This window comes from Phocoena sinus, chromosome 6, assembly GCF_008692025.1.
Source record: "Phocoena sinus isolate mPhoSin1 chromosome 6, mPhoSin1.pri, whole genome shotgun sequence".
Classification (NCBI taxonomy): Eukaryota; Metazoa; Chordata; class Mammalia; order Artiodactyla; family Phocoenidae; genus Phocoena; species Phocoena sinus.
Genome location: NC_045768.1, coordinates 6,277,531 through 6,289,988, shown reverse-complemented (window position 1 = coordinate 6,289,988; position 12,458 = coordinate 6,277,531). Strand labels below are relative to the sequence as shown.

At 40.5% G+C, this 12,458-nt stretch overlaps 1 protein-coding gene across 8 annotated transcripts in view; it reads right to left on the bottom strand.

The window, feature by feature from the left end:
• Positions 1 to 12,458, bottom strand: part of FNBP1 (formin binding protein 1) — a 141,232-nt gene that overhangs the window by 29,504 nt on the left and 99,270 nt on the right. For 7 of the 8 annotated variants that reach the window (XM_032634750.1, XM_032634745.1, XM_032634747.1 and 4 more), the window contains exons 7-9: positions 3,936 to 4,064; positions 2,489 to 2,635; positions 345 to 542 (exon numbers count right to left, since the gene is read on the bottom strand). In XM_032634750.1, coding sequence (XP_032490641.1) covers positions 345 to 542; positions 2,489 to 2,635; positions 3,936 to 4,064 — 474 coding nt within the window. The remainder of the gene's footprint in view (positions 1 to 344; positions 543 to 2,488; positions 2,636 to 3,935; positions 4,065 to 12,458) is intronic. The other variant, XM_032634753.1, reaches the window with a different exon arrangement.

Sequence of the window (12,458 nt, the reverse complement as noted above, 5' to 3'; positions counted from 1 at the left end):
ATACATGGTTATAGAAATGTTGTACAATTTCCCTTCTCCCAGCCCAGGTAACCAGCAATCTAGGAGACTTAGGAGTGAAAGGCATGATGCAAAAGCCAGAGGTCAGTAATCTGTTAGTGTGGGTGACACGGAGCAGGTGATAACGCGTCTGAAATAAGACACATGGCCATGGCCAAGGTACCATCACCAAAGAGAGATACTGTCTTAAAATAAAATAGCACACTAGCTTTTTTTTTTGCATTCTGAAACAAGCTTAAAATCTTTGTTCCTTTAAGACTAAAAGATAAAGTGAACGTCTCCACACTTTGTAACACTCATTTCACACTGGGTCCAGCCATCAGTACCTTATTTTTTTTGATGAACGGCCATAACTTTCCTTTGGATTTGCCACCAAATTTGAGCTCTGATTTGCCTTCTCCTCTGGAATTCGAAAGGCTGTTATCTGACACAGTGCGCTTCATCGGCTGAGTGTAATCCTCAAATTCAATGTCTCCAGGCGGCTCAAAACCGGACTTATAAGCTTCTATGGCCAGCTGTGAATCCTGAAATTACACCCATCACACACAAATACGTTCAAATGCATGCAAATACCTTATACACAATGAACTATGATGACCTCATACAGGTGATATTCTAAATAAGTTATATTGATTAATAATAGATTTTCTAGTAATATTTTTATCATTAGAAAGAATAATTTGTAAAGCTACATGTCTAGCTGAGATTTGAAGATACTTTTAATAATAACCATTTTTCTCCATCTACAGAAACAAATATTAATTAAGAATGACTTTGCTAAAAGCAGAAAAATTGGGCCATTTATTATGCGATTCCCTTGAAAAATACAGTAGTACAAAAACTGGTTCTCATCAGAAGGTCTTAAAGCAATTTGGCATACACAAAGTCAAAGCAAAGAGTAGATAATCTCTCTGATTTCTTTGGTTAATTGTGGTTCAAAGATATGAATTTATTGAATAATTTTTCGTTATGTATATATTTGTTCACAGTCTCTCCTCTACTAGAATGTAAGCTCCCTTCTGTTTTTCCTCCACTGTGTCCCTAGGACGTAGCTGGTGTCCGGTGATAATGGTGCAATAAATGTTTGCTGAATAAATCAGTGAACTGATTGCCTACTCTGTGGTGTGCACCCTGCTAGGAACTTTGAGTTCAGAATCTTCTTGGGGTCAGGTGGTGAAGACCAATGTGTAAGGAAATGGCAACTATCGTGCCAAAGATAGATAGATAGATGTATAGTTAAACTGTTACAAAAGCACATATGTTTTGTAATAACTTTCTAACTCAATGATCATCTGATTTAAAAAATCTACTAGATGGGACTTCCCTTGTGGTGCAGTGGCTAAGAATCTGCCTGCCAAGGCAGGGGACATGGGTTCGAGCCTTGGTCCGGGAAGATCCCACATGCCGTGAAACAACTAAGCCCGTGCACCACAACTACTGAGCCTGCACTCTAGAGCCTGCGCTCTAGAGCCTGCGAGCCACAACTACTGAGCCCACGTGCCTAGAGCCCGTGTTCTGCAACAAGAAAAGCCGCCATGATGAGAAGCCCACGCACTGCAATAAAGAGTAGCCCCCGCTTGCCGCAACTAGAGAAAGCCCACGTGCAGCAACAAAGACCCAATGCAGCCAAAAATAAATACAAAATAAATAACTAAATAAATCTTAAAGAAAAAAAAACTACTAGAGAAGACAATTTGGAAAAATCTCAACTTCCTACAGTGAGCCCACATTTTAATTTGCCGTAGCTATTTCAGTTGACACCGATTTTGTAGGTGTGCCATAGGCGTCGATTGTCTTGCAATAGCCAATCACCCTTCCTTCTTAGTAACAAGAACCCTGATTTTAAGTCAGGCACATGGCCACCCAGCAAAAAGGCTTCACTCCCCAGTCTTCTGTACAGCAGGAGGTGGCCCCTAAGTTTTGACCTCTGAGATCTCTTGAGATGTAGGCAGAAGTACAGGGAGCAATTTTAGGAAGCCTCTTTAAAGAGATGGCATGGGCCCTTCTCTATATAACATTTTCTGGAATTTGGATGTGATGGTTGGAGCTACAGAAGCCATATTGAGTTTGAAAGTCATATCATCAAGAGCTGTGAACTAGGAGAAGCCTGGGTCGCTGAGAAGTTGCAGACCATCTGCCCATACCATGGTTGGACTCTTACCTCTAGACATTTTTACATGGAAGGAAAAACAAACCACCTTAAGACACTATTGCCATTGTCATATGAACCTAAACCTATACTAGCAGATTCAGCTGTTCAGTCCTAAGTGTGCCAGTGACTATACTAATCCAAAACACAGAAGGCTGAATTAAAAAACTCTAAAGTGGTGCTGCTACTGTTGAAAAGTATTTGTGACCACTGAAAGCAACTACTTTCAGGTGATTAAATATGGTCACTGTGGAAAGGGGCAGGGAAATAATGGGACCGCAAACTCTTAGTTATAAATTAAGTCCAAACTACAGTACTTACATTTTTCGGATCAATTGACTCGGCTGCCTTTACTATTCCATCCAAGCACTTCCCGATGATTGGAATCACCTGCCGATCCAGCTCTGCATACGTCTTCACTGATTCTCCAATTCTCACTATCCTCCTCTCCTCCATCTCTTGTATTTTCTGAAACATTAGAATTTGCATAAAATTAATTTGGTCCACTGTTTTCTGGGTTTTTAAAAAATTAATTAATTAATTAAATTTTGGCTGCGTTGGGTCCTTGTTGCTGCGCGCGGGCTTTCTCTAGTTGTGGCGAGTGGGGGCTACTCTTCGTTGTGATGCACGGGCTTCTCATTGCAGTGGCTTCTCTGCTTGCGGAGCATAGGCTGTAGGTGCACGGGCTCAGTAGTTGTGGCTCGTGGGCTCTAGAGTGCAGGCTCAGTAGTTGTGGCACTTGGGCTTAGTTGCTCTGCGACATGTGGGATCTTCCCAGAGCAGGGCTTGAACCCGTGTCCCCTGCATTGGCAGGCAGATTCTTAACCACTACGCCACCAAGGAAGCCCCAATTTGGTCCACTGTTACTTAAGGAAGTTGTTTTTTGGCAGCACTGTTACCTCTAAAAAATTCTCTAGGCGGGAAATAGGCCTATAAAAAGGTTAGAGTTACAGCAACCGTAAACTTCTTGTGCCTCTACCTTAGCCAGCTGGACGCCTATTTTATGAATTGCTGGGCTGCCTAAATGTACACTTTACCCAATTCCATTCCAATTTCAGTAAGAACCCGAAACTCAAGTAGTTTTACTATTAACACCATTTGGTATTAGATTTTAAACATCTCCTCCATCTTTGAGGCACTGCTTTGTCCTTTACCAAAAGTATGGTATTTGGTTAACTGCCTTGACCCAACACAGACTTACATTAACTAGTATACCTGCCTTCTACAAGCTGGAGGTTCTTGTCTGCCATGTAGACACTGTGACACAAATATTTATTATTTTTTCTACAGTTGGACTTTAATTTGTAAAAAATTCCCAGAGTGGGATGTATGTATCTTTTCTCATACGATTTTTGACAACCTAAAGTAGCCAAAAGAAAAACAATCCAAAGGAAAGAACTGTCATCTATTCAAATCCTACACCTGTCTCAATGCTGCTTAGATTCCTAAAGGTTAAGTTGGAATTTTTGTAACCAGAATGGTCCTTTTAGCAAAAAGAGTGTTCATCTGAGAATCACAGTTCTAAGACTGACCAAGAATGGCTGCAGGGGCAAGCCAAGGAAGTTTGCAAAGGCTACCGATTAATCTTGAGATTCATGTTATATTTCATCTTAATGTCAGTCAGTGCTTGATCTGAATGTTTTAAAAAATGACTTGAATTAGAGGAAACTTAGAATTATATAAATACTTAGAATATAAGCCCAGAAATCATGATTCCAAGGCTACGTTTTTCTAAGCAAAGCAAATCTGAGCGATCTGAACTCCTTACCTGAAAGATATTGGGAATGTGAGTATGGTAATATTCATGCTGCTCGTGGTTGAATTTCTGAAGAATTGATGAGTAATCTGCTTTGCTGTCCTCTGCCATTTGGTGACGCATTTGAGCTTGTTGTCGTGCCTTAGGGCAAAAAATGAGAATACCCCCATGTTTACACATAATAAGTAAAAGCCTAGGATTGCAAACTGGAGGAACTGGGGGATCAAATTTACCTCCCATTTGTTGTATTTAGCAGGTGCTGTTTTAAAAAAAAAAAGTTTAAACAATCCAATCCAAAAATGGGCAGAAGACCTGAAAAAACATTACTCCAAAGAAGACACATAGATGGCCAACAGGCACATCAAAAGATGCTCGACATCACTAATTATTACAGAAATGCAAGTCAGAACAACAGTGAAATATCACCTCGCATCTGTCAAAATGGCTATCAGGAAAAAGTCTACAAATAACAAATGTTGGTTAGGATGTAGAGAAAAGTGAACCCTTGTACACTATTGGTGCAGCCCCTACGGAAAACAATATAGAGGTTCCTCAAAAAACTAAAAATAAAACTACCATATGATCCAGCAATTCCACTCTTGGGTATATATCCAGAAAAAAAATGAAAACATTAATTCGAAAAGATACATGCACCCCAATGTTCATAGCAGCACTATTTACAATAGCCAAGACATGGAAACAACCCAGGTGTCTATCAACAGATGACTGGATTAGGAAGATGTGACATACACACACACATGCACACACACACACACACACATATATACACACACAATGGAATATTACTAAGATATAAAAAAGAATGAAATACTGACATTTGTGGCAACATGGATGACCCTAGAAAATATTATGCTTAGTGAAATAAGTCAGACGGAGAAAGACAAATACTGTATGAGATCACTTACACGTGGAATCTAAAAAAAATAGTACAAATGAATATCAGACTCACAGCTGGAAAACAAACTTGTGGTTACCAAAGGGGAAAGGGACAAATCAGGGGTATGGGATTAACGATACAAGCTACTATATTTATAATAGATAAGCAACAAGGATATACTGTGTAGCACAGGGAATTATGGCCATTATCTTGTAATAACCTATAGTGGAGTATAGTCTGCAAAAATACTGAATCACTATGCTGTACACCTGAAACTAACATAATATTATAAATCAACTGCAATTCAATTTTAAAAAAAAAGAAAAAGGAGAAAGAAATTATTTAGAATTTGAATTTACTTTAGGCAAGGGTGTACACCCTAATTTTTCACAAACATCAACATTCTCTATTGTCTTAACTTGCCATTACTTTCTAGTTTGACACATATGCCAACATTCTTTATTGTCTGCACTTGGCCCAATTCGCACATTTATGTTACCTAGATTTAGGTTCCCTTATGGGAACCGCTGATCATATTTTTTATATCCTGAGGAGGGGACAGGCGATCTATAAATTTTTTAATCCAATTCTCAACGGAGTTCATGAATTAAAAAGGCATATCGGGGGCTTCCCTGGTGGTGCAGTGGTTGAGAATCCACCTGCCAATGCAGGGGACACGAGTGTGATCCCTGGTCCAGGAAGATCCCACATATCGCGGAGCAACTAAGCCCATGAGCCACAACTACTGAAGCCCGCGCGCCTAGAGCCCGTGCTCTGCAACAAGAGAAGCCCGCGCACCGCAACGAAGAGTAGCCCCCGCTCGCCGCAACTAGAGAAAGCCTGTGCACAGCAGTGAAGACCCAAAGCAGCTAAAAATAAATAAATAAATATTTTTTAAAAGGTACATGATCCACTGATCTAAAGGGACCTTTCTAAAACTCTCCACTCTGTTTATTATCAGAATATACTTTAAAGAAGCAGTAAGTACGGTGCTCTCTTTGTGCTTTTTATGTGTGTGTGTGTGTGTGTGTGTGTGTGCGCGCGCGCGTGCTATTTTGTGTTTTACTGAATTGCTTTTCTCCTAAATAATAATAGAATTCATACATTTGTCTCTCTCTTATTCATTTTTTGGCTAATTACACACAGGCAAGAAAGGGGCTCTTAGTGACAAGTTGCAGAATCGATTTGAAAGTTCAAACAAGAATGTCTGTAACGTCGAAAGTCCTCCACAAATAGCAGAGATTGTTATGCTGGTAAGAGCTCCTCAGATTCCTCCAGCACCTTGGAGGCGCCTTGATAAATACAATCTCATGAATCTCTAAGACAATCTGAGGTCCGTGCAGGGCAACAACTACCCCCTGCCAGATGAAGAGATGGCTTGGCCTGTATACTGGGCAAACTTACTGCACTGAACCAAGAACACAACAGGAAAAGGGCCTTGTTCCAACATACCCAAGGCAACTTTTGTTTGTTGTTTTGTCTTGTTTTACTGAACCTAACTGCTTAAAAAAAGAAAAAGAAAAAACAAAGAACCGTTCAAATGCCAACACGAAGAAGAAAGGCTGGAGTCGTTTGTCCCACTCTCTGTCTGATCACTGGTACCAGATCGGTTTCTTCGCACCTCCATGTCCTTCGTTGGTTTCCTGCCTCTGTGACTTGAAGGCTTAACCTGATTTCACTTCCTTGATGTGCTTCGCTCATCTGTGTATCCGTGAAAGCCCGAGTTGGTCATTCAGAGCTCTTCCTTTATTTTCTTCTCTGTTCATACGTAAACACTTCCCAAATGCAGGGAACAATATTAATATTTCCAAACTGATTTCCTTATTACCTGAGGCTTCTTAGTTTCTTAAGACCTTTAGGTACCTCAAGACCAATTGACCAACTTCTCACCTCCCCTCAGTTAGTTCAGCTGCCGCATTCTTCCTCTTTGTCAGCGGACTGTTAACTCCCTTCCTGACCATGCGCTTTGGCTTCCGCTTTACTGTGTTCACTAGCAAATACATAAGCTAGTCCCCAGCTACCCCGCAAAATCCATGCCTTTCCAACACACAGTAACCCTCCTCCACTTGAATAGTAGCCTTCCCACCTACGTGCACTCCATCTGTTCCCCTGATGCAACCAACTCAAAAATCCTTTTAACTCTTTCAATTACCTAGAATTTTATCATTTCTCATTCTATTATGACGATGGGGGAAAAAAAAAACATACAAGGAAATTCCCAGGTGACCTCCCACTTCTAAAAAATTCTCTCTCTCATTTACAAAGCTTCCTCAGAAAACAAGTCTCAGAAAAATCCCGGGGAGGGAGGTTCCGTCATCTCTTTTCTAAGGAGAGTAGCAAGATGGACAGTCTCCTTATTTATTTTGCAGAAATGATTCTAATTTGGTGAAAACTTAAAATAGCTTAGTTCTGAAACAGAGATCAGAATGTCATCATTAAATATGCACTTATGTGTGTATACACACACACACACACACACACAGCCCACATAAGCAGATTAATGTTTCCTGACAATCAAGCCATCATAACGACCATGGAATATTTTACTCATGAGAACTGGAGGTGAGCCTGCCAGAGGTACCCCAGCACCATCTGATTGGAAGTGGTCGTCATCCTCTAACCTCTGAACTCCCCAGAATCTCTAATCATGTTTTTGCTTTGGCTATATAATTGCTCTTATTAATATAAATTCATAATAGTTTAATATTAATTAGACTATTAATAATTATTAATTCATAATAGTTTCACAGTGCCCTGCACAATGCATTCCTGAAATGTAACTAGGTGACCAGTAAACTATGGAAGAAACTGAGATAAGGAAGAACATGGATAAAATCCAGCCTGGAAAGTGAGCTGAGTAGAAGAAAACAAACAGACTCCAGAGGGAATGGGTCTACCTTTTGTAAAGGAAGCATGATCTCTCTGGGAGTTTTCTTGAAAGGAAAAGTTTGGACCTGAGGTTGCAAAAGCCTCTGTACCTCTGCAGATTCTCTCTGACTCACTAAAAGGATAAAGCAACGTTTAAAAGCAGCAAAATATTGTCGCACATCAGATTCTGCAAGGCCACCGCAGGAAGACGGGACTATCTTACTCTCAATCCCAGCATCCAGCTGCTTTGAATTAATACCCACTGTTGAATCCAGGCCCAGGAATGTGCCATTGTTCTGACCAAGATTTACTATGGAAATCTATTTTTGTTTCGTAAGCTGCTGTGTTTATTTTGCGATGGAACTTCAAGAGTCTCTCTCTAAAACTAGCGCTGAGTCAGTTTACTCGTTGCTACAAATACGTTTTTAAAAATATCTTTAAAAATGTTTTCAAAAACTTATTTGGAGTAACCGCTAAGTAACTAGATATTTTCGAGAGTGTATCTCCTGATGACTAAGGCTACATGAAGGTTAGAAACATCACTTCTCCTCCCTTTTTAAGTCCATCTGAAAATAGCAACTATTATCTTAAAGAGGTATAGTATTTCTATTCTCAGCCAGACCATTAGCTATTTCTTTTCATTCATGTTCTCACTCTAAGAATAAAAGATACTGCATCTTATAGCAATATTACTGTAGGGCAGAGAGAAGGTCAGAGGATTTTTTTTTTTAATGACTCAGAGTTACAGAATTTAGAGATAACATTCTAAAAAAGTCCAGAATGACCACAACTGCCTGAGGCTGTAATCCACAGACATCTCTAAATAAGAACTACACCAGTTTCACTGTCAATCAGAAAGACTGAATTTAAATTTTAGAATTTCTTTGACAAATCCTTGGGAATCTCCCCAAATAAATCCAAATAGGCCTAAGTATGTATTGCTTAAGCGCTACTTCACTGCTTGGTAATTCTTAACACCTCTAACTCAACATCCTATGGAAATAAAGTTGTGCTGCCCAAAAGGCCAGAGTTACAGTTTCTAAATAAAGAAAACAAGATTTTAGAAACTGAGCTGCAGCCCAATGCTTCTAAATCCTCACAGGTTTAAAGACAAAAATACTAAAATCCATTTAGTTAGTTAAATTTAGATGATTAGCATGGCCAAAATGTGTAGCTATTTCCTGTTCAATTCGCTATTACTTTTTCCTTAATATTTCAAATATTAAGAAGAAAACACCGCTGGCTGAGTCTCAATTGTCATAAACAGAGAAAATGAGCTATACTAAGGAATGTGTTTACTTTCACACAGGGAATGGGGTTATACTTACTAGGTTATACCCTCACATCTTTTATCAGGGTTGCTTATAGCTTTTGACCTTTTAACAAAATGAGCAAACATGGACTGGTTCTATTTATATATTTATTGTTAAATACATAATGAGATGTATTATTATTATTATTTTTTTTTTATTGCTGTACGCGGGCCTCTCACTGCTATGGCCTCTCCCATTGTGGAGCTTAGGCTCCGGACGCGCAGGCTCAGCGGCCATGGCTCACGGGCCCAGCCGCTCCACGGCATGTGGGATCCTCCCGGACTGGGGCACGAACCCGCGTCCCTTGCATCGGCAGGCAGACTCTAAACCACTGCGCCACCTGGGAAGCCCGAGATGTATTAATTTTTGAACGTGACCTCAGGCTTCTCAGGACTGTATACACTGCTGTTCCTTAAATAATAAACTATTTATTGCAGCAGCATTCCTAGCTTTTGGAAAGTCAAATTTTTCCTTGATTAGAAGTATGTGAATATAACAACTTAGAAAGGCCCCACTTGATTACCAAAAATTGGGGGAGCACAATGAAAAATGTTTCATCACTGGTAGTTCCAACAGCAGTAAATGTTCTCTGGAGCAGCTGGACTTTCAATATTTTATTTCATCATTATCATAAGAAGAGATCAATTGTATTTTAGGCCAGAGGGGAAAGGAGGGCTAAATTGAGATTTTATTCTGAATTTACTATTCTGAACCACAGCTAGGCTGTCCATATTTATTATCCAATAGCCCGTGACCTGCAACAGCTCCACTTAGGGGGCAGATGGCCTGACCACCAGCCCCGAAACCCAGCCAAAAGGGCACAGAGCCTGGGCTGGAGACACAGCAAGAATCCAGCAGGGCACCTGGTTCTCGATTCACCCCTCTGCAACTACCTGAGCTGCAGACTTAATATGGTGCATAAAATCAAACTTACGAATTTAATAACCTGGGTTATCTGGCCTCTCTCCATCTTAGTTCTTTTTTCACCCAATTACAAAAATATGCTTGCTGTAAATAATTCAAATTTACAGAATTGTAAGGTTAAAAAGTAAAAGTCCCTGCACATTCCACCCTCTGGTAAACACTGGTAATAGTGACAACCTAGTGTCCTTCCCTGGTGGAATGGGATCTGAGATAACACTGAGAGGAGGTAGAGCAGCCTTGGGAAATTCACTGGAAAGTTCCAAGAACACAGCTGCAAGGACATCATTAAATGACACCACCACATTACAATGATCCCCAATCAACAGCTGGCAAAGATGGTGAGTCTCAGAGTCACCAGTAGCTCCAACGATTGGAGCACCTTTCCTTTTGGACGTGGCCAGGTTAAAGAGAAGAAATGCACACATTTTCACAGCATACAAGAGAGGTAGGGGCCACTGGATATTGTGACCTATTCTCTAGGTGTGTCATCCTCCCCCCACCCCCCATGCAGCAGCACACAGCATGTGGGATCTTAGTTCCCCGACCAGGGATCAAACCCACACCCCCTGCAGTAGAAGCATGAAATCTTAACCACTGGACCACCAGGGAAGTCCCTCTAGGTTTGTTTGTTTTTTTTTTTAAATAAAGGATGTACTTTTTTTTTTTTTTAAGTAATTTATTTATTTATTTATTTATGGCTGCGTTGGGTCTTCATTGCTGTGCGCGGGCTTTCTCCAGTTGCGGTGAGCGGGGGCTACTCTTCGTTGCTGCACACAGGTTTCTCATTGTGGTGGCTTCTCTTGTTGCGGATCACGGGCTCTAGGTGCGCAGCCTCAGTAGTTGTGGTGCGCGGGTTAAGTTGCTCTGCGGCATGTGGGATCTTCCTGGACCAGGGATTGAACCCGTGTCCCTACATTGGCAGGTGGATTCTTAACCACTACGCCACCAAGTCCTCCTCTACGTATTTTTTTTTTTTTTTGCGGTACGCGGGCCTCTCACTGTTGTGGCCTCTCCCGTTGCGGAGCACAGGCTCCGGACGCGCAGGCTCAGCGGCCATGGCTCACAGGCCCAGCCGCTCCGCGGCATGTGGGATCTTCCCAGACCGGGGCACAAACCCGCGTCCCCTGCATCGGCAGGCGGACTCTCAACCACTGCGCCACCAGGGAAGCCCCTCCTCTACGTATTTTTGAGACCAGAAAAACAGCAATCTATTGAGAATCCCTGAATTTCTAACTGGTAAACTGAATTTCTCTATGATTTGTCAATGATTAGGAGTAAAACTGATTTCACCCTAGTCTTTGACCCAGCAATTCTACTTCTGGGAATTTATCCTAATGAAATAATTTTCAGTGTTCACAAAAGATATCCACACAATATTGTTTATAATAGCTAATAATTTGAGACAGTGTCCAGTAATGTGATTGGTTAATTATATGTCATACCCTTGATGGACTATTGTGTAGCCTGGAAGAAAAATAATGTGAAAGAGTATTTAATAAGGGAAAGTGAAAGCTATATATAATTTAATTTTTTTCAAGTTTCTAAAACAGTATTTACAGTATAATCTCATTATTATAAAAATAAAACATTAATAATGATCACTTCTGAAAAGAGTGATGAAGTTAGTTTATTTTGCCAAAAAGCTTAGTGAAAGAGACAAATTCTAATGTAGAATTCCAGAAACAACAGTGAAAGATTGAAGAGGTATGGCTTGCCTTTGAGGTACACACACACACACACACACACACACACACAGCTCTGAAAGATATAGTAGGAGGGATATTAACAAAGGAAGAGATGGAAAAGCGCTCTGTCTGGAGTAATGTTGTTGTATGATAAATGGCATTGTTTCAATTTCCCAGCAAACTGTTGCATCTAGAATACATTTTCAAGTTCAAGACTAAAATGCATCTAAAAATTCCTATTCAGACAGAGCACCGTGAGTTTTTGTTGGAGACTTCCAGGCCGGGACTTGCCAAAACAATGAGTCTGTCTTTGATAAATTATAAGGGCAGCTAAAATACAGAACACAGAAAAACTTCAAAATAAGTTAACCAAAGAAATATGCTTGAAATATTCCAGCAATTTCCTGATTTCTTTTTTTTTTTGAAACAGGCTTACAACTTCTAGCCCCAGCATTGTAGGTTACTTTAGTGCTGAAATAGAAGGAGAGAATATGGAAAGATAGCAAATGCGACCAGCATCTCAATCCCTCAGGGGCCATTCACTTGCTAAACAGTTTTAAGAAAAGGCCCTCTGTTTCCCTATACCCCAGTTGCCTTATTTAAAAAGTAGAATTAGAAGGTGAGTGACAATTTCTGCTGAAACAGAAGCCACTGCTGATATGGCTGCTCTTAATGCTGGCATACCTCCAAGTTAAGCTGGTGAAAACGAACTTGGTATGAGCTCAGAGATCTTGGTAAAATATAAATCATGGTCTCCAAGACTTGCCCCCTCCTCCTCCCTGGCTTCTAACACATTATTCTTGGCGAGGGTCTTGAGTTTTTAGTTATAGTAGGTTGAGATTGATGA